The sequence below is a fragment of the Ammospiza caudacuta genome, chromosome 3, assembly GCF_027887145.1.
Source record: "Ammospiza caudacuta isolate bAmmCau1 chromosome 3, bAmmCau1.pri, whole genome shotgun sequence".
Lineage (NCBI taxonomy): Eukaryota > Metazoa > Chordata > Aves > Passeriformes > Passerellidae > Ammospiza > Ammospiza caudacuta.
The window spans coordinates 53,323,619-53,346,481 of record NC_080595.1 but is presented as its reverse complement, the minus strand read 5'-3'; the positions used below and the strand labels follow the sequence as shown (position 1 = coordinate 53,346,481).

The window sequence follows — 22,863 nt, the reverse complement described above, 5'->3', positions numbered from 1 at the left end:
TTTAGATCTGTGTGTAAAGATAATTTTTAGCAATAGTTAGATTTGCCAGGCAGTGCTTTCTGTTTGGTGTCCACCCACAGCATTATCTGTAGTACACAGAAATTAGAGAAGTGCTGCTTTCTGCTGGGAGATCAAGAGAGATGCAAGAACAAACTCATCAAGTTCAGTCCAGGTTATATGGAAATTATATTGCTAGGCTGGGAAAGGTGTAGGGAAGGATGTAGTCATTATCAGTTCTTCAGAGGGTACATGAGACTGTAATTACGAGATGCATATCTGATTACATTTGGAATATTATAACTGCAGTAAAATAAGAATAAATCCAAGAGAATTTTTACCAATCTGGGCCAGATCAGAAAATTTGCCTTCTAAAACTTCCTGCCTGTACTTGTCAGATAATAGTTCAGAACTAAATGAGCAAACAGACTATTAATAAAAACTCTCCTATTTTTTGAGTAGTATTGCTTTCTAAACCATACAAATAACTTTGAGACCAGAACAGAAATGCTGTGATCTGCATTGTCAGTTATGATCTCTGCAGGCTGTGCAACTCTGACTCACAAAGAATCCTGTAATATGAATTGTTCTATCAACACTTGAGCAAGGATAGCAGTTTATTTGTAAAGCCTTCATATTAATATTTAACTGGTAATATCTACTTACTGTTATCTTATTTTCATCACAAGCTGTGGTTATATAAAAACAAGCTTGGTGTTATAAAAACAAAGGCTTTTCTGGCATTAATGGTTCCTCTATTTTGCCTCATTTGTTTTAAAGGCAAAATATTTCTGATAAAATATACTGGAATTCCTGCTGCTTTTTTCCCCTCCCCTTATGAATGCCAAGTTTATCATGGAAGGAGAGAATGTCTTGACTTTGCCTGGATTTTCTTATACTCTCAAGAACCTTTTAAATATGATGAAGTAAAAATAAACTTAGAAAAGAGAAATTATAGAAGGAGACCATAAACTCAGAATTAAATTCATGAAGGTTCACTTTGAAAGTTTCCAAATTAATCCTCCACCCCACCAAGTTCTTTAAATTGAAGTTATGATCTTTACAACCTCTTGCTAATGTCATCACAAAGCAACTACATTTCAGAGATAAGTAACTCGCCTTTCAGGGATGAGTAACTTTACAGATGAGCTTTGCAGAGCATGGTCAGCAAACTAGAGTGAGTTCTAGCACCAAGTACCTCACCTTTCTCAGAAGAACTTGATGAGAGGGTGATGTCTTCTCTAAGAAAATAGGATCCACTTCACAGAATACTTGGGTAAAACTTCAATTTTCTCCAGGCTACATAGCAGTAATGATTCCCAAACTTGGTGTCCCGAGGTGCTGCCACACATCCATCCTTTCTCCCCCCGTCTTCCTATAAGTCTCTCTTACTGAGCTGGGACTCAAAATCATTGCTGTCACCAGTCCTACCCTCCTAACAAACCCCTCTCCCTGCCAGCCGGTAGTCCCCCCCCATGTGAGTTGTACTCTCCATCAGACCCACACGCTCAGTTTGTACCTCACTTTAGCCCTATGCACAGCTATCAACAAGGGCGTGTCCAACTGAAACAATCCAGGTGTCCCTGGGATACCAGTTCTTTACGCTTCTTGTGATTGAGTCACATTAAAAGCCTGTGGAAGTTAGTAGGTGTCTGTCTTTTATTGTGTGTTGCTATCAAGTGCATGCAAATATTTTAGACATTCTAGTAGAGCCCTTTGGCCTTTGCAGATAATGCTGAGGAGTGTTACTTTAAAGTCCTGGAAAAGATTAATTTTTTCCCATTTACTGTGTTTTCTGGATAGCATTCAGGTTTTGTTCTCTAGAACCCAACTAAAGTGGAACACTTTCAACACAAATTCCCCCTCCCTATTCTGCATTGACTAGTGGAGGTGTGCATCTTCAAGTGGTCTCTTTGATAGTGTGAGTGTGTGTAGCACCCTGGCTGAAAGCCTTGCAGAGATGGTCACCATGGTACCCCGTGGAGCTGATGGAGGTGACATTTCTCAGGCAGATCAGAGACACCTTGTAGCATCTATGGCATTTTTAAAAGCCTTTATTACTTGACATAGATGTCATAAAAATGTGAGCAATGTGATAAAACAAGATAAACTTTGTAGGTTGAAATGTAGCTTATGCAATGATACCCATTTTGATAATATTTATTACTGCTTCCACCATGAAGTTTAGTCTGCTAGCTACTCAGGGAAGGTTAAGGAAAAAAACAAGATCAACAGTTGCATTGAAATTTCTTGTGAATACTCAGCCTGAATATCAAGGACAATGGAAGATGATGTGGGAGGGAAACTGTCATAGTGGAGTAGTGTAGGAAAAGTGAATAAAACACTACAGTGGTGGAGCAGCTTGTTGTGTAAGCTGAAAATTAGATTTTTTTGCAGAGGATGGTGTTGCGTATCTCATGTTAGCTATATGTAGCAGCTCATATGAACTAAAACTCATCTTGAAGGCCACAGGGGAGCCTGTAGTTCTCAGCAAACTTAGCAAGTCAAAATAAAACCTGAGGCTCGCCGTAGTCTTCAGTTGCTGAGGGGCTTGTGAATATTAATAGATGTCTTTCATTGGGGTAGGACTTGCGGCAGTTAAAAGAACATCACTGCTGGAAGAAGCCCAGTGGATCATCTGTTCCTTCTGCATGGGACCTTGTCTATAAAGGTAAGTTTGGGGCTTGGGGCTTGTAAGTTAAAAAAACAAAGCAGAAAAAAACATAATAGGTGCCTTATTCAGCATCTGTTAAGTTTTTGCAGCTATGTTGTGTAGCCTAAGGCCCCAATTTACCTTTACAGATGAGGTCCATGCAAGAACATAGGTGATCTGACTGTGGCCTTGTCCTGACAGTGATGTCTTAACATTCCTTTTTTGAGAAGCCTGTAGGAAGAGGGGGTGGGGAAAAAAGAATTTTCTACCAATTAGAAGGTTTGGAAGGCATATAACATTAACTGGTAAGTATGATTTCCGTCTTATTTTATCCAAATGGAGAGGGTATAGTCATGTAAGCAATTAAAAGATTTTGAATAAGGGAAATGGTTATTTTAAAATTGCATTAATGCAAATTCTTGTGACTTGTTATTCTCTTTGCTACAGGAGTAAAGATCAGCAGCCTGCTTGGTAAAAAGGGGAGCTTGGAGAAACTGCAAAGCTATTGGGAAGTGGGATCTTTCTTGGGGGCCAGTATGTTGGCTAATGATCATATACGAGTGATCCAGGCTTCAGAAAAGCTGTTTAAACTAAAGGCACCAGCATGGTAAGGTGATAAACAAGGCCATGTACATTTCTATGTTTGAAAATGTTGGACTGCCTCAGCTTTCACATTAGGCACTGTACTCAGCTGACAGGAGATATGTTTTGTGGTTTTTAACAGATTTTACTCTGTGTGTATTATTTCACTGTACTTTTATCCAGAGAAGGGACTTTCTCCACTCCAGAGAAGGGACTTTCTTCTCCTTTTGCCCTTATTCAGGGGTAGATCTGATATGGGTCTTTAATTTGATGTATGAGAAGGGCAGATTCATCGTGGACTTCAAGCTCTTCTGAGGGCAAAGGAGAAAGGAGTTGCTTGTGGCTACATTGCTGAAGAGAAGTGGTAGTGGCTTGTGAGTTTAATCATAACAGCCTGAAGGTTTTGGGCAATGAAGACAGCTTAGCTAGGGAGGCCTGGCTGCACCTTTATGTATTGTTAAGGTTGTGGCACACAGCAGTTGTTTTAGGAACTGAGTACAAATGAGCTGTGTGGTGCAAGCTGCATCTTGTAGCGATTGAGAAGACTGCAAATCAAAACCCAATTAATAGAAAGGCCATAAATCCAGGGTTAAAGACAACCCTTTAAACTCAACATCTGTTGTGCAAAGGCCCAGAGATGTGTGCTCTGACAGCAGGTTCCCAGCACCTGTGGTGAGTACAGGCAGCAGTTAAGGACCAGTCACCTACTCATCAAGGGCTGGGATTATCAGGGATGGGGAGAACCAAGACTCCTTTCTGACTAAAAGAGTTGTCACTCTGCTAACTCTAAGAGTGAACATCACAACATATATATTCTTATCTTTTTATAAAGGATACAGTGCACCTCCAGAAGGTGATCAGAGGGATGCTAAAGTACAGAAATGCTAAACTGCTGTATTGACATAACATAGAAACTGTCATAATTAAAAACTCTAATTTTCAGACAAAATATTTCATGAAGGCTTTTTGCAGTGTATTTATTTGCAAGGTTTTCAATTTTTAGTATGTGTTTATTTTTCTAAGAAGTTGGATAACACTCTCTGGAAGTCTCCTGGTAGAATTTTCTGGAGTTTATGAATGCCTGGTTGTCAGGATTTTATGTACCCCAGTACCTTTGGGGTTTAAGTCTGTGGATTAAACTCTGAAAATACAGCTTACTCATTTGTGCTTCGTGAAGAATTTCTCCTGTGAGCAATTCCTTCCCAGTCTGTTGCCTTCTTTATAGAAGGGCCCACTTGATGCAAACAGGAGTAGACACAGTACCTTATGCCAGCTATCCTGATGGCCTAAGCAGGATAACTGGAAATTGCACAGCTTTGGAAATGTTCACTAAAGACCCTCTGAGGATGAAACAAAAGTTTTCATTAATAGCCTAACTGTGATAAAGTGATAGCAGTGATAAATCCTCTTTTAGTGTGTATATCTCATTGCTGTAGTATTCATAAAAATTGTGTGAGATTATGTTTACAACCTTTTTTTTCAAAAATGCCAAGAGAAAGCAATGGTACCAAGTAGACCTATAAATCAGCCCCAGAAAGTAAAACAACAGAGAGAGGGATTAACTGCATTTAGGGAAACATTCAACACACCGGTTGTCCTTCCCCAGCAATGCCAAAAGAGTGTTTAACAGAGCTGTTGTCATCTTTGCAGGATAATCAGTTCCAGAAGCATCATGTTTTAGAAATGTGTGAAATAATTGCCTACGCAGACACAATATAGGAGACAGAATACTTAAACTAGTGGACTTTTTACCTAATTTTTTCTTGGAGGCAGTTCACTACTGAAACAAGTTTAACATGGGCTCAGCTTGTCCTTAGGCAGAGGATTTAGCTCTTTCATGAATTTTTCATGGTTTAGGATAGAGGACAGTATATGGTATCAGGTATATGGGCAGGAAGGAGTGTTCCAGGACTCTTTTATATTTCAGTTGCCTCATTTAGCAGCTGTGTTTCCAATTCTAGTTGGGAATTGTTATTATGAAAAGGAATCCTAGAGAAGTGAAAAGTTACTGGCAGCCTTGGTGTTGCAATGGTGAATACTTCAGTTGTGTTTAAAGGTAGAGACATTACTGCTTACAAACTGCACTGAATTTACTATCTGTGTATGTTTGGATGGTCACAGGTACCTGAAGTCTATTGTAGAGACTATTTTGATATATCAGCATTTTAAGAAACTGACCCCAGAGCAACATACAGCCAAACAGGAACTTGTGGACTTCTGGATGGACTTCCTAGTTGAAGCCACAAAGACAGATGTGACTGTAGTTCGATTTCCAGTAAGTAGCTGGTTTTTTTGGTCTTTGAGGCTTTTTTTGGTGATGTTTTTGGGGATGGGCTCTTTTAAAACAAATTGTGGTGTAAAGGAAATGAGCACAAAGTTCTGCTTCTTTTTAGGTGGCCAGACTGTTTGTCCAGAAGAAATGTATTTGGCCTGAATCTTAGATTGATTTTAATTGAATGCACATGGGTACAACAGGATTGCACAATGTGTTCCATACAAAATTAATGAGGAAAAAAGTCAAGATACAATTTTGGTATTTATTGTTTGCTACCAATGGGTATACTTCTAAAGCAAACATTTACAGTGTACTCCAGGTGATTATATATTAACTATATGGTGTTTTGAAAAAAAAAATTAATTAATTTCAGTCTTTTTCTGGCTCAGCAGACTTTGTATACTCTACTGCCAATTAAGACTGTGCCCTTTCAGAGGTTAAAAATCAGCCCAAACAGTCAGAAATCTATTACTCCAGCTACTAGAAAATGCATTTCAACAGCATTGCACTATAAGTGTGTGTATATATATTTATTTCTGATTCCTTCCACAAAAAATTTGCTGAGAGTTTTTATTAGATGCCCCAGTGCTGCACCATGTATACAGTATCCTGAAAGTATACTGTAAATAAGTCTAAGTTTTCTCTACATTTAAACTGTATATGTCCAGGAAATATGGGTATTCCTTTCAGCTAACCATCAGTAAAACCAGCTTTTTGTCTTAAATAGCGATTGCTATTGCCTCCCAGATAGTTAAAGTGCATACAGGTTGTTTTGTACAGTTCATTTACCTTCCATGTGTAGATGTGCTAATAAACTGTTAGGAAGACTTCAAGGTTAAACATCAAGAGCTTGAGGCAGTAAAGTAACAACATGAGACCATTTAAAGAGCCTGGTTTTCCTTTTCTAATGAGAATAGGTAGAAAGTTTTGCTGGGAAACAAAAGATATTTTGAATCTTCTGGGTTTTGTACAAGACAAGGCATAATCCTTTTAGGTTTTAGATGCTGGAATAGTTCAATTACATACTTACCATAGGCTCTGACATATAAAACTGTCCAAATAAAATTGTTTGTATTTTTATTAATATTAAGAGGCAAACCAAAGCTGATCACTGCAATAGCATGAACCAAGGGATAAACCCAGTGTCCACCATGTTTGATGGTGCTGTACAGGAGGTTGGTCATCCCTGTAGGGACTCAGTGATCCCTCTGGGTCCCTTCCAACTCAGTCTATTCTGTGATTTCGTGAACTGACTACACTGGTGCTGCAGACAGAGATTTCTCATAATACAAAAATTGTCTTTGTGCCTGTTCAGAATGAAAATCACATAGTTCAACAAATCAACAAAATGAAAATTAGCAACTTCCTTTTCCCTCCCTTCTCCCTAATTGCAATTAATTTATTCTAAAATAAGCTTTTTTCATATTTCCTTATTGTGCATTGTTCTGTGTATTCTGAGAGTTTGAGCTTAAGAGTTCCACTGTCCATGGGCACTAAGTTAGCTGTTAGTTACTCTCTTATCCAGTAGCATCAGTGTCATCACTTTGGCCTTTAGAGGAAGAAATGCCAGTGCATGGACAACTTGTTAAAGGATAAAGACCACAGTTTGTGAAATGGCTTAAATCAGATTTTACAAGTTGTAGGTGTCTGGAGATGTCAAGCAACACATTTTAATTCCCACTGCTTATAATTTACAGAGTTCAATGTGTAGGTACTTGTCAGTATTTTGCCCTGCGCTGCTTCCAGTGTATCTCTGTGCTTATCAACTCTGAAGGAAGAGACATGGCTAAGATTTCACTCTAAGCCATGGCTCTTTCCAAGACTTTCTACTTTGATGTTTATATACTTTTTAAATAGATCTAGACCAACTTGTCCTAGTCAATCATTGTTGCATCTCATCTCTTTTAAATTATGCTTCTAGATTTTGTTATCTTATTCCACAACATTTTCTATACCCTTCGGCTGTCAGCCTCTTGCAGTGGTACTTGTTACTTTTGAGAAAATAATTTCATCTAGTGGCTGCAGTTCATGGTGGCCTAAATCAAAAGCTGTTCAGTTTAGCTCTAGGTTAATCTGTTTCTCTGCTTCACCTAAATATGCTTCTACCAAAAGATGATAAAGATGTACCATGAACCTTCTCCACATGGGAGACAGACATTTTAGAGTGGCATTGTAGGAGACTGAATTGTGACAGAAAAACCTGACATTTTTTAAAAAAATAATTTGTAAAATTGATACATGTTACCAATGTACACATAATAGCCTTATGAAAAAAAATTAAAGTCGACTTTTTTTTCTTTTTTAATCTTAAGTTATTGGCAGCCACACTAAACTAGTGTGGCTAGTACCTAGTACCTTTTAGATACCCAGTACCTAAAATTTTGCATTTTATTATTTCCCAGTTTTTTCTGCTATGGTATGACTAAAGAAATAGTTTTGACGGTTTTCAATACCTTTTGAAGTTCTGTCAATTTTGCACTAACTATTGAATTTTTTTTTTTTTCTGCAAGGTTTTAATATTAGAACCAACAAAAATCTATCAGCCCTCATATCTCTCCATCAACAGTGAAGCCGAGGAGAAGACAGTATCCATCTGGCATGTGCTCCCTGATGACAAGGTATGTTTGTAGTTGTAACTTTTTTCACAATTTGAAAGTATGCATGGTACATAAAGCATGTAGTATGTGACCAGTTGCATCTAATTATGATTCTAGAAAGTAGAAAAGTGTTTTAGTAACACACAGGAAGATGCTGAGATATTCTGCTGTGCTTAAGATTGTCCTGATTTTCAATGAATCTTTTGTTTCCCATCATTTTGCAAAATAACTTGCGTTTTCCTTCAGGTTGTTTTAAGCCATTGTATAATACACAGCAAATCTGTTGCTTAAGATTCCATAAGTAATTTACAATTTAATGCTATCATCCCAATAATGTAGCATAAAATTACTTATGCTTACAGAACTATCTTCTTCCTGCCCTTGCAGTTTTACATGTCAGCTGCCCTAAATACTCCTTTAATATGAAAGTAATAGAGACTGATATGTTAAAATGGGAGCAGAATCAATCAAATGCCAAAGTAGTATTTGGCAGAAGAATAGATGGATGCTCTAGAAACTGAAAATTCTAAGTCTGTATGTCAAGGTGCAAGATAACCAGAGATATTTAGAAAGGAGCTTAGAAAATCTGGAGATGGAAGTGGTGGGGAAAACCTAGCATGGTTATTACATTCTGGGATGTTTAGGAAGCAAAATGTTGGCAAGAGGGATGACAGAGAGGAAGTCATAGAACCTTAGAGAAGGAAGTCAGCAAGGGAAAATGAAGGAGTATGTGAGGAGTGAACAGGCACTCAGTCAGCTGGAGGCAGAACACTGGGGATGCTGTGATTTGTAACCAGCACTGTTCATTCTTCCATGGCAGCATTTTGTTTGCCTGCCGGATAGGACAATGAAGACCTTTTTTTCAGATAACCATAGAATCATTTTGGTTGGAAAAGACCTTCAAGATCACCAGGTCTAATTGTTAACCTATCACTAGCAAGTCCAATCATCAGCTTTCCTGCTAGTAAAAGTTTTTGGACACAAAATACAGTGACACTCTACTGCTTAGATTTTTTGTTGTGAGTTCATGAGAAAATGTAAATGGCAGCTGAAACAGCATATTTAGAGAACAAACTGAAATGTTTGCCTAGACCAATAAATTTCTATTTATTTGTGTTTTATACTGACTGATGTTTTTTGAAGTAGACTCAGCCTTCTGAGAATAATTACAAAATAAATGTATGCGGTTCTTGGGCAAAATAAAAATTTACCATACAGTAAGTAATTATTTCTCAGAACTACAGACTTAATATTGCTATTCTAAAATACCTGTTTGGAAAGTATTTATGTATTCAGAATTTATTCTATTTAGAGACTACTTGAACATGCTTTTTTTTTGTATTCTTTTGTGGACTTTTTTGTGTGTATATTTGGTTCACCTCCTAACAATACTTTTCATTCTGTTAAGTGGCTTAACTGTAGTGTAAGAAGGAACATAGGACTATAAGAAATTTTCTGGACTGTTGAGGTCTGTTCACTTCTGTTGCAGATACTCTCCCCATACAATGTTTCCCATAAAGTGGTCAAGCTCTTTCTGAATATTAGTATAGGTTTCACAGTTCACCAATCATGCTGAAAAGTGGTTTGATAACTCCACTGCAACTGTAGAAGAACAAAGAGTGGAATATTGCTGGTGAAGTGAAAAGACCTTTAGTCTTCTAGTTTTCAGTCTGAATTTGTTGACATTTCATACACATTTGTTCTTTTGCTAACAAAGTCTTTATATTAAGCGGTTTCCTTTCTCTCTCTGAGGTTTACCTGACAGAATTTTTAAGGAGAATCCTAGTGTCTATTACTGTGGGGATTTTGTGTAGTTTTCTTTTTAGGCAAAACAAGTAGGCTTGGTGTACTGGCCACACAGGACACCTCATTGCCATGACTTTCCATGTTCTACTTAGAGTTAACCTTCCTTGAGCATGTGCACTCATATTCCAAAATGTGCATTCATTTATCATTTAGCTACTGGGATATTTTGCCTAATACATTCAGCAATGATATTTTTTCATAGCTGTGTCATTTGACTCCCCAGTTACCCTCTGGCTGGGAAAAGGATTTGAATGTATTAGTCTGTGCCCGTTTGGTGTTCTGAAGATAGGTAGCATGTTAAACATTTCTTTCCATTTCCCCCCTCTCCTTCCTGATGTAAGGCATGTGTATTTTCTGCAGAATAGTATTTTCCTATTTTTCTGGCCTAGTCTTAATCATTGACATTAGATATTAAGTGAACTCCTTGTACTTTTGCTCTGGCCAGGATCCTTACTGTGGTGAGCTTATTGAGTAGCCAGGAGTCTGACTGATAGTCTGTACCCTGTGAGCCATCATACCCATCGAAAGAATGCAGTGGGCAATTTGATAGTTGCACCTTCAGCTGTACAATTATGGTCTGTTGCAATTTGTCAGAGTCCTTAGAATCCATCAGAAACCTCACAGGGAGAAAATGGACTAGAAGAATTTGGAGACACCAACTTCCTTTTCAGCTGAATATAACCGGTATAATATTTGTCTTTGCTAAGATATTTTGTGAAGGAAAAGGATGTGTTATCTGTCAGTCTACTGCACAGAGGAAGACTCATACTTTGGCCCTTAGTAGCCTGAAAATAAGCATTTTTGGGGTTGATTAAAAAGCAACACCACCTATCTCTACTCAAAGGGTGTGTTAGACAGCTGGGCTTGGAAATGTCTTCATCTATCCAAGTTCAATCTAGCAACCCATAGGTCTGTCAGAGCTTTAGCAATTCCTGCTTCAGATTTCAGTTAATTTTGGCCCATAAATTAATGGTTCTACTTGTTTTCCAGAGTTTAGTCAGTGCTCCAAGAATAAGATCTGTGAGTTACAAAGTGTATGAACTTCCTTTCATGCACAAAGAAGCTGAGTTTCCATTTCACATCCAAAGTGAAACTCAGTGGAGTCTGCAGCTGGCACTTTTGTATTAAATAGACAAATGACAGTCAATACCAGGATAAATAATGCAGCCTCTTTCTTTTCTATTGCTTTTTTGCTATGTATTTTAATATTTATGTTTTTAATAATACTGAGTTTTAGATAAACAACTGCCAAGAAAAATCAGACAGCATTTTATTTTGTAGAAGGCACATTACCTTCGCCTTGCAATTCCCTAATTTTAGCAGCCCTGCCCGCATGGGGTTAGAGGAATGCAGCAGTGCTGTTTGTAAGTTTGAAATAGAACAGCCTGTCTCTGTTTTGCTTTGGCTTCTGAATCCATTTTGAGTTTTGTTTTGGGTAGTTGATGATTTTTTTTGCCTAACCAAAGAACAGATGCTGAATTTGGATAGCACGCCTCATATATTTACTCCAATGTATTCAAATCTTGGCATGATCATGAAGGGACATAACTTTCATTGCTTGAGAACTTTGTGTGATAATTAAGATTTAAGAGATTAATTTCACGTAGATGACAGGTAAAAGACCAATTCTAATGCTTCTTGTTATGTTTCTTGAGCATTTCTGCCACTCAGGAGGAGGTATATTTTAACTTAGTTAGATTTTAGATTATTCCCAATAGTGGGAATTGGACAAATACCAATAGTTAAGGTCTGAAGAGAGTTTGTAAGCATGGAAAATTGGAAACTAGCAGATTTTGTATATGAAGGGAGTTGTAAAAGGATATTCAGAAACCCCTCCTTGTTAGCATAGGGATTGAGTTGATCTTCTTTCATGTGAGAGAACCAGGCAACATTTCACAAACGTGCCATAACTAGCATCAGTTAGTACTTCCACTTTAAGATGCAAATCCAGCTTTTCCTAATATTGGACTACTCTTCTGTTCCTTTACCCCCTGAAAGAAAACCTTACCCCATTTAACATTGAAGAGATATGGAAGTTACTGCTTTTTACTTTACACTTATCATAGTTATGGAACTTGTGCATCAAGAAAGATGTTTGCTTGTATTTTTGGTCCATTGTGTTAGGCATTCCATATTAGCATCACAGCATTTAATGTGATTTGAGCAGGAAGGAAAGAATTACAGAGGGGGGAAAAAATTGATGTAGGAATCATCATAGAAAGCTGTTATAGCTGGGAGAGTAATTTCCACTGTCATTTTCTGCACATCGTGCAACTATTTCACTGGTGTATCTGTTCTGACTTTTGTATCTTTCACTATTCATTTTATATGCTACACTTATTTCAGTCTTTTGGAATACCTTTGATTATGTTTCTGTTTGACAGTATGCCCTTGCTCAGATCACTAAAATGACAAATGAATTTCAGCTTCAGAAAGGAAAGGTTCTTGCAATATGGGGCTCATTGTGATGGGATCCCAATCTTGCCAGGGCTGTGAGGTGGTGTAATTCCAACTTTTCCTGAAAGGAGAATGTTTTCTTTAGAAGATACAAAAGGCTTCTATTTGCTTCAAAAAAGTTTTAATAGAACATAAACGTAGAACAATATAACTGTCTACAGAGAACTCAATTCTGCTGAATGTGACAGCTGTAAATCTGAAAGATCTGAAAATAAATGAGGCCTGGCCCTTTGTGTTTTCATAAGGTGGCTTCTTTCTTCCAGCCATGTTTTCACTCCAGCAGCTCTTAGGAATTTTGGTGCATTTTTATTGCTTTCTTCTGGATTCCTAGTGAAATAGTCTCCTTTCTGTTTCCTTGGACACTTTTCCTTCATATTTGAGCAATTCTTTCTACTTTTCAAGAGTTTCCTACTTTGCTCTCCTGCATTAGGATTTCTACTTGTAGCTCTCTCCACCTGGCCTTCCCCTACACTAAGGGATTGAATGTGCAGAGCAAACTCTCATTATTGTCAGAGGTGGAATATTTTCCCCCCTCCTTTCCTGAGTGTCTCGTGATCCCAAGTTCAGTATCCAAACAAGAGTATACTGGCATCTCTTCTGGTCTGCTCTTTTGAATGTTTTCTAAAATAGTAAATTATGCTTGCAGCATAAACAGTGAAGAAATAACCCAAATTCCTTCTCTGTCAAACTTCTATTACAGGTGGAAAAAAATGCCTTGAAAAATAGATGTTAACAGATAATGAACAAATAGACTATTGTCATTTCAGTGTTTCCCTTTCCATCTCATGAGTTTCATTCTAGAAGATATTTCTACTGGCTCTTCATATAAAGGAGGAATATTTTGTTTGTTTAGTTATTTTTTACTGTGTGTTACAGAAAGGCATCCATGAGTGGAACTTCTGCGCTGCTTCTATTAGGGGGGTAAGGTAAGTTGTTTCCTTTTTTTTGTTTTGAAATAAAAGGAGTAATTGAATGAATTTTGTATTATGCTGCTGCTGTGGACCTTGGAGTGGCAGTGATATTTTATCACTGCTGTAACCTCTTGCAATTTATTCTTCACCTCAGTCTGTTTTTTTCTGTTCCCTAGGATTTATCTATATTTGTTATCCTGCAACTTTCCACTTTCCTTTTAGTGTAATTGGATAAAAAAGGTCCAGAAAACTTACATTTTTAAAATAGTCATTGCTCTGTTCTAATAATAACTGTTCCATACACAGAGTTGTTGCTATGTCTGCAGGACGTTTTTGCACAGATGGATGATTTTTTTTCCTTCCAAAAAGTAACTTAAAAACACCAAACTATCAGTAGGCACGAAAATTCAATCCTGTGGGATTCAGCTTATTTTAGGGAAAAATTGCAACAATATGCTTAGTTCAGTCTGGTTTAGGTTTTGGCTACAGTATGTTTTTGTGTGCTTCTAAAGAAAAAGAGGGAAAGAAAGAATTTATTTATTTATTTAGTGTCGTTTTGGTTTTTCCTTCCCTTTATTAAGCCATGCTGTGGTCAGTACAGTTTCTAGTGCAACCTCCTGCTTTGGTTATTTAAACTGTGAATTATAATTTAATTTTTCAATTGATTTTCCAATCTGTTCATCTGAACAGATGTCCAAAACAACTCAGATGACTTTACAATGAGCCAAGAGTCACTGTGAATTCTTAGAGAACTCTCTGGCTCCTTCCATGAGGAGCTGCAGGGGGAAATATTTATCTTATGCAAGCATGAAGCTGAATGAGGGTTTTTTTTCTTCTTTTAAATATATGCAAGTTTCTGATCACTTAATTTTTCAGTGTTCTACGGGGTTTTTTCCTACTTTTATGAAGGCAAGTATTGTTTGGAGTGGGTGAGTCTGCATAACTAGGCCTGCTTCTAATCTATTTTTGTATCAAGACTATTTTTGGCTATTTTGAGGCTCCTAGACTTAAAGCGGTCTAGGAAGGGGCAGTTCCCAGCTTTATAAGGATTCTCAGCCCTTCTAGACTAGTAAGAGTCAGCTTTAGAAATGCAGCCTTAATGTACAAAGCAGGTCTTTGTAAATGATCTGGAGGCTTTTATGACAAAGGCCTCCATAAATATTTATGGTACTCCACAAGGAGACAGCGGGTCTGAAGAGACACCTGGCTTTGAAATGGCTCACGTTTTTGGTAAATACTTCACTGCAGTGACAGAGGGTCACTTCTTCTGCATGCCGTGTAACAGCCAGCATAATCAGCATTTTGTTTCACAAGTAGTAGGGTTCAGCTCTCAAGAGCTGCAAAACAACTTGGAATGTATGTAGAACTCCCTGAGCAGAACAGTACTAAAGCACACTCTGTATGCGGGAAGTCATAGGAGTTGGCTTTGGAGTAAGAAACTCATCGATTAGCGGTTTGTGTGCCAATGTAAATACCTCTGATTCTGCCATATGCCCTCTTGACCTCTTTAATACGAGTGTTTCTTACTGAATCAGCCCAGAAACTGCTGTTATTCTTTAAAGCATTTATCAGAGCTTTTGGAACATGGCTGTTTCTTCAAGGTACTTTGCATCTTAGGTTATCAAGCAAAGTTCCTATTCTTCTGCAGAGCTGGCAGCATATGAGCAAGAAGGTAGGAAATTTATTTTTCCAGTAGAAGACTAAGTGGCTGTCTGAAGCTTGCTAGACTACAAGTTGGCTTTTACTCACTGTTCAGGAGAAGTTCTGGATTATGAAATAACCACTGCTTGTGTTGTTTCTGTGGGAGTGTGCTTCAGAGGTCTGCATCCTGTTTCTTTTGTAGCTCAAGAACTTAGACAAGCTTGAGACAAGGATATTTGTTTTCCATCCCAAGCTCTTGGAGCTTTGAATCTCATCAGACTACTTAACTACAAGAGGTGCCTGTACTGCTAGACTTCTCGAAAACACACTGAAGTTCCACACAGCTCCTTTTCTGTGATTCCTGCCAGTGTTCACCTGTTGAATCTGCTGCTTCTTCTGGAAGTACTAGTAATCAGTAGTTACAGCATTTGCAGTGTTTCTTATCGACTAAGGGGAGTTCTGGATGCACATGAGCAGGGCACAAGGCCATGCTGCTCTTGCTTCCCCATGTGTTTGTGGAGTTTAGCAAATTCAGCCCCAGTTCTGCTGTCGCAGATGTCAGTGGATACTACATCTGCTTGGACACTGTCAGAGTGAGGCATTTTCTGAGCAAATTATCCTGTGTCTTTTTATAATTCAGGTGATTTTTTAGTCTTCCTTTTTCTAGTTTAGCTTTTTTTTCTTTTTTTTTTTCCCCAGGGAGGAAAGCAACATATAAGCAACGTAAACGCTCACTTAAAGGTCTTAAATATTTATGAATTTCCCTGGCCTATGTGTACACTCCACATTCTTACCCTTTTATTCACTGCTGTGTTTGTCAGTGGTTTCTGGGCATGTCAGGTTTCAGCTAACAATTTAGTCAGTCAAATGTTTCACTGCACATGGAAATTGAATGAGTAATTCTATTAATATCAGTTACTCCAATTCTAGAAAGTTTACTTTTATGCTTGAAAAGCTTGAATTAAAAGTTAGCTTATAAGCTCAGGATGGTGACTGTCTCCCTAAATGTGTGCACTAGTTAGCATTTATGAATTTTCCTAATGTAAAAATAAATGAGTCACCACACCCAGAGACAAATATTCTTACAATGAAGCTCACTCTTTTCATAAGTAGTTTTATGAAGGGCAGACACCCCAGATTGTCTAGAGTCATTTGTTCATCAAAACTTAGAGGGTTTTACAATAGAGCAACCATGAAGGAGAGCAAGTATCAGACAATCTTAAAAACCTATTAAAGGCTCAAAATTCCAAGTATTTCCTGATACTTAAAAAAATTCACCCAGTTACATTAATCAAATCATCAATCCTTTGGTACAACATAATACATAATTCTACTTTATTGTGCTACAAATTAAGTAGTAACATGATGACTGTCTTGATCCATCTAAAATAGATTGATTTCACTAGGACTATGGATTTTTTCCAGTATATTAATAAGCTTAATAAGGAGAGTTAATTTGTCTTGGTTTCTCAAATACTGCATTATTTTCCCTTGTAACACCTCTAGCCATTTCCCTTCATCCTTTTCCAATATAGTGAGAATCAATTATACTGCATCAGCTTGACAGCTGGCACTCAATATGTAACAAAGTTAAAGAAAGAGCTATTTCAAATTATATTTAATATTTTCTATAAGGAGCAGAGTAATGACATGCATATAAAACAGTTCTGGTGAATGAATATCTTTGCACGAACTGCCGCCTACTTGGGGTGGAAAACTGGCAACTGTACAAGAGTTTGCACCTCTTGTGTTTTTGCACTGAGACATTCATGCACCCATAAGAAAATGGCATACATGCCTCCTCTTTTATCTTTGCTCTGCAGTTATAGCAGATAAAACCAAAACTGAAGGAAGACGTGAGCAGGCAAGTGTAATAAAGTAATTCATCTCATATTTAGATGCTGACTTAATTTAAAAACACTTTTCCTACTTACTATCAAGGTACCAATTAACAAGGAGCTGAGTAGAAAATTTTGTGTTCAAAATTGAGCTGTGGCTGATGTCTAAAGCACAAAGAACTCTTTATTTCAGTTCAAAGTCTAACTTTCTAATATGATCCTTAAAGGATGTTTCACTCTGGTTGCAGACCCTTACCTAAATGTACTGAAGACAAAAATGTCATAGGTCAATAGAAATCTTCCTATGAATTTCTTTGCTCCTACTATTTGTTGGGCAATGTGTAGACTAGAGGGGCAAGCTGAATGATAGCAAACATCAGAATGTGAACTTTGGAGGATACAAAAGAGTGATTTTACAATAAGGAAAAGCTGTGGATTCTCAGATTTAATCTTGTGCTTTCCCATGTTAAATGGGTTGATCTGTATGGTTTGACAAAGCTGGTAGAAGTCTAAATGCATCTTTCAATAACTCTCTTGGCTGTTCTTTCAGCATTTCAAAGTTTGAAGAACGATGCTGTTTCTTGTATGTGCTGCACAATTCGGATGACTTTCAAATCTATTTCTGCACAGAACTTCATTGTAGAAGGTGGGTCACGGTGTTACTTCAAAAAGCCTGTGTTACTTCAAAATGGCCTGTGATGGGATAGATCCCTGCATGCACAACGGGGACTGACTGTTTCAGAACTATGGGAAAGTTGATCTGAGTGTCCTCAGTGATCAGTGTCTTTTGTGTTAAAGCTTAATGCACAGCACCCTGTGTACCTTAATACACTGGAGATCTGATGTGTGAAGGGTCAAAGAACAAGCTCAGGCAAACATTAGAAGCAACTACAATTATAAATCTATTTTTTACACACACCTTTCTGGGATTAGTTTTGTGATACTTATAATATTACATTTTACTAAAAATGTGTGCCCCCACTTAAACAAAGCATCCTAAACTTTAGAAGGACTTATTGAAGTGGGAACATTTGGAGTAACAACAAAGTCTGGTCAAGTTTCTCTGTAAGTGTAAGTACATCTTTACTTACAATTAAAACCAACATACTTGATTTCCTTTATATTAGCATATGTTTACATAAATAAGATTGTTCTTCTGTCCCTGCAGGAAACTTGGCGAAGCTTTGTTGCACAAAATTAGGGGTGTCTCAGTTTCTCTAAGCTGTGTTTCTGCTCCACAAGCTTGAGGCTGTGGTGTTGAATTGATCCTGGAAGCATTCCCAATAGAAATTTCACATCTTTTTGTGCTAAAATGGCTGCAAATTTGCCTAAAAGCACTGCAGAGCTCTCTATTAAATGACTGGATCCACCTCAAAGCCCAATCTCTAGCTTGTCCTTCATCCATTCCAGTTCATATAGGTTCTTCACCATGTTCATTCCCCTTCACATCTGAGCTCTTCTGAAGAGATAATTTAGCAATACCTTAGCATGACATAGTTTTTGTAATTGCCTTCTTTCAAAAGGGTAGAATTTATAATAGTATTTTTTTAAATGAAAATTTATTAAATCCTTTCCATTCAAGGAAAAAATTGAAGCTAGCATTCCTACACTACAAAAGCTCTTCCAAATAGCAAAACTTCCCAGCACTTCTCATGATGCTTCAGTGCTTTCAATGGACATAAAGAGATGTGGTATAGGATGAGCATTTCAACTGAGCTGTGGATTTTGAAATACTAATTCCACTGGTAATTTCAGATATCATGGATTTTTTTGCACATGCAAAAGGAGTGGAAAAACTTCAGATTTTGATGGCTAAATAACCATGTAAACAAAATTTTTCTTCTGCAAGAAATGCAAACTTGAATACTGAATTTATACTGGCTGTATAAATTGTACTTATATATACATTGTTATTACATAATATGCAGTCGTATAAAATAATAATTACTGAACTTAATTCCTCTCTTGATCCCTTCATTACTTTGTTCCTATACTGTCTTAAGTTACTGTCTCAAGTTACTGTCTCAAGTGTGTGTTTGCTTTTTTCCTCTCCTTTGTATTTTTGGTACAGATTTTTTGACATGGTGAACAGTATCACTGAAGAAATGGGGAAGACTACAGAGGAAGGGGAATGTGATGGAGACTCTCTAGAGGTATTTGTACTTTTTTTTCTCTCAACATACAAAATTATGGGCTTCTAGTCTAGCGCTTCTCTGAAGTAAATTATTAATTTCTTTTCTAGGGATTAATGAAGTTAATTAGTGAAGTTACTGTTTACACTGTGTTCTCACCTGGAGTTTTATCTGGACACACACATAGTTGGAGAGGGAGTACTGGACTATTGGGTGCAATGCAGTTCTTAAGGTGATTAAGCCTTCTTTGAGGTGGCAGGGAGCAGAATAGAATACCTAAGCCCCTGTCCTATCACATGAAACTCTGATGTCTTGAAGCTCTAGAGACATCCATAACTAACTGAGTCAGTGCTATGTGATGAATACAGACAGCTCTCTGTCCCCATTTTGATGTTAGAATTTTATAACACATTTTATAACATTCTTTCTCTGAAATCAGAGATTGAACACAGGGAAACCACTGGGGTGACTTGTGGCAGAGAAAAAGAGCCTCTGTGGCGAACCTTAGGGTGCCTTTGTTTATTTTAGCAAATAGAGAAGCAGTGGGAGACTTCATTACAGTGGTAAGTATTTTTGCAGGAAAAATAGCAATGTGCTAATGGTCTCTTTACTCTGTTGAATAAAAATGTAATTTAATAATGAAAACAAAATTTGAATTAAGAGGCATGATTACCATGAGAATAATTAATTGTTTAAACAAACTATTAAAAGAAGTAGCGAATTCTTTCTTTTATTAAAAAAGATAGCTGTCTTTATATGGAAGAAAATAAAAAAAAATACTTTAACTAGGCCTAAGCTACTGGGTTTAGCCCAGGAGTGAGCTTGTGAAATTCAGTGTTACACAAGGGGACCCATTGGTAATCTCTCTAACAAATGTTTTGGGGCTGGCCTTAGACTGTTTGAAATTCAAACTCAGCTGAAAACACGCTTAATGCGCTGCAGTGCTGACTAGCCTCCATTGGCACAGTCTGCTGGCAGACCTGGCAGTGTCAGAATTGAGGCTGTGCTGGTTTTGGAAGCCGTGGGGAGGTCAGGGGAGCCCCTGGGAGGAATGAAGCGTGTCCTGCCTTGCTCCCTGAGCCCGAGCAGCAGCCGGGCTCTCCGTCTGGCGCAGAGTGAGTGCCCTCTGTGGTCGGCTCTGCTTGTGCAGCTCCTGCTGGCAGAGCTGCTCTCTGAGACACGGTTTGGAACTGCACCGACTGGCACAGCCCAGCTCAGCTCTTCCCTGAGAAGGCTACCTCAGAAGCCACTGGGGAATCATCGGTGTGTCTGCACGGCATCCCAGTTGTCATCTTAAAGTGTTATTTTTCCTTCATCCTCTGTGTTCTGCAGAAAGCTACTGGCATCTTGGATGCCTCAGTTATGATCACAGGGTCAGATGGAATAAGTGTTATCCTTCTGCTCCATTTCATGTTGTTGTTGTTTGCTCTGCAGTATGATTATGAGTATGATGAGAATGGTGAGCGAGTCATTCTGGGAAAAGGGACGTACGGCATTGTGTATGCAGGACGAGATCTGAGCAATCAAGTCAGAATTGCAATTAAAGAAATCCCAGAGAGAGACAGCAGGTATAGTAACTCTGGCTAATTCCAAATTTGGGGCATTACATGATTTCATCATTAATGTGTTCAATCAATTTGCAGATCAAAGAGTGCCTCTTCTACAAAGCTGCCAATAAATTACCTGTCTGAGGTATATAGCAGTGTTCCCTTTCTTTGTAATTAAATGTTTCCAACTTGTGGAGTAGATTGTGATCACAATTGAGAATTTAGATGTTTGCTGGGTTTGGTACTAGTGTTTTTTCTTTGAAACAAAATAAAACTAAACAAAAAAACCCACTGAAGTGCAGAATATTACTTCAAACACCTGGTCATGAGCCCTATCTACCTAGACATACTCTGGCATGTCCTCATAAAAGACCTATTGAAATTCATTATTTGTGCAGTCCTTTAAAATTCTGGGCCTGAATTGTTGATAAAGACATTTTTCTTTCTTCTTTTTGCACCAAATATTTTGAAGCTTCAACATTAGAATAAATCATGTGGAATAATCTCTTCATTAATTTCTTTTTAATGCCGAGTGTCTCTGTATGTGTAACCCTCTCTCCTGTATTAAGTTTTCCATGTAAGGCCCAACCACTTCATGTCCTTAGTATTTGTGTACAAAAAGTCTACCGGTCTTCATAGTCTTATGCTATTTTATATACACAGATTTCCACAAATATTGTGATAAAAGTGGTATGAAATCTAAAGAGTTTCCAAGGGAAACTGATTGTATTAAACTGTCAGGCTTAGCTCAGTTTCTTCTTCATGGGTCTGTCTTTTTGGTTATTCTGTTCTGACTTATTTTTTTCTTTGATGTTTAAAAATTAGCACTTTTTGATCTTTTGGAACTCATTTATAGATTGGCTAGTCAAATGGATATGTGGTTTAATAATTTCTCCATTCTCATAATCTCTTAAAGGTACTAGAACTTAGATTATGGAGAGGGGAATCCTTCTATCCTCTATATTGTTATTCCCAATTGAACTTCAATATATGTTATGATTTCCCAGAAAGTATGGCCTTATTGCATAAAACAATCTGTTGACCCAAAATAGTTGCAAGTCTTGTGTATGTTAGAAGAAATTTTCTTGTAACAACTGTGATTAATAGAAAGATAGCCTGAATACAGCAGTAACTCCTTCAAAGAAAAAAAATCAGATTTTTCTTCTCCAATACACATTTTAAAAGAATTTTTAACAGAAAAGGTTTCAGGTTCAGTATGCAAAGGGTACCACAAAAAGAGATTGTTAGGAGGCTGTTAGTCTTTCATCTAAACGTTTAGAGGCTTCCAGAAAGAATTTCAAGTATTATTCTTTTAATAGCAAAGTAAAAAAAAATTATTAATTCATTTAAGGTTAGTTGTAACACGATCTTTTCACATTTTGAAAGAAGTCTATAGAAAGAAAACAATGTCTGAAGTTAATTTGTATTATTTTATAAGTAAGAATTACCACCTTTTGAATTTGTAAAAAATATTTAAGTTCTGAGTCAGGCAGGGCTGGAAATTAAAATATTTCCTGCAAAAAACCGCGAGTCTTCAATTTTGCTATCTGTTGAATAAAATCTATTGAGTAATATACTTGTCAGGAAATGTTAGACTACAGAGACACGTTCTCCATTCCAACAAAGAGGAAGCCAGGAGAAAAAGCCATGACAGCTGCTTGAAGGAAAAATCATCTCCTGGAAAACTTAGACATAAAAAGGAAGCCTACAAAGGGTGCAAGCAAGGACACGTTGCCTGGGAGGAATATAGAGAAATTGGATATTGTCTGAGCAGCCAGGGATCAGGTTAGGAAAGCAAAAGTACCTAACAGAATTGAATCTTGCCAGGGATGTCAAGGGCATCATGAAAAGCTTCTGTAAGTACATGGTGATAACAGAAGGGCTAGGGAACATGTGGACCTTCTCCAGGAAGAAACAGGAGGCCTGGGTGTCCCGGACATTAGAACGCTGAGTCTTCAACAATTGCTCCAGCCACACCACCCAAGCCACAGGAGGCAAGGGCAGGGATTGGGAGAAACAAAAACCACCCTCTGTAGAAGATCAGGTTTGAGGCCATCTGAGGAACCTGAACATGCGCATGTCCATGGGGCCTGAAGAGTTGCATCCATGGGTTCCCACTGACTGGAAAAGGGAAATAAACTCCCTCTTTTTAAAAAGGGAATAAGGAAGACCCAGGGAACTTAATGAAGGTTTCACCTCTCTGCTGATTTTGATCATGGAATAGGTGTTCTTTAAAACTGTGTTAAGGCACATGGAAAATAATGAGATGATTGGTGACAGTAGACGTGGCAACACTAAGGGCAAATCACACCTAACAAATTTGGTGGCCTTCTGTGACAGGGTTACAGCAGTGGCAGATAAGGGAAGAGTGACTGACAGGGCCAGCTCAGATAAAGCCCTGAGCAACTTGGTCCAGTGGGAGATATC

General features: G+C 37.8%; 1 protein-coding gene across 1 annotated transcript in view; it reads left to right on the top strand.

Annotated features, from left to right (window-relative positions):
• The window catches only part of MAP3K5 (mitogen-activated protein kinase kinase kinase 5), a 97,952-nt gene that overhangs the window by 52,453 nt on the left and 22,636 nt on the right, over positions 1 to 22,863 (top strand). The window contains exons 9-15 of the mRNA XM_058800748.1: positions 3,098 to 3,257; positions 5,354 to 5,507; positions 8,018 to 8,125; positions 13,244 to 13,293; positions 17,308 to 17,403; positions 18,829 to 18,910; positions 20,324 to 20,457. Coding sequence (XP_058656731.1) covers positions 3,098 to 3,257; positions 5,354 to 5,507; positions 8,018 to 8,125; positions 13,244 to 13,293; positions 17,308 to 17,403; positions 18,829 to 18,910; positions 20,324 to 20,457 — 784 coding nt within the window. The remainder of the gene's footprint in view (positions 1 to 3,097; positions 3,258 to 5,353; positions 5,508 to 8,017; positions 8,126 to 13,243; positions 13,294 to 17,307; positions 17,404 to 18,828; positions 18,911 to 20,323; positions 20,458 to 22,863) is intronic.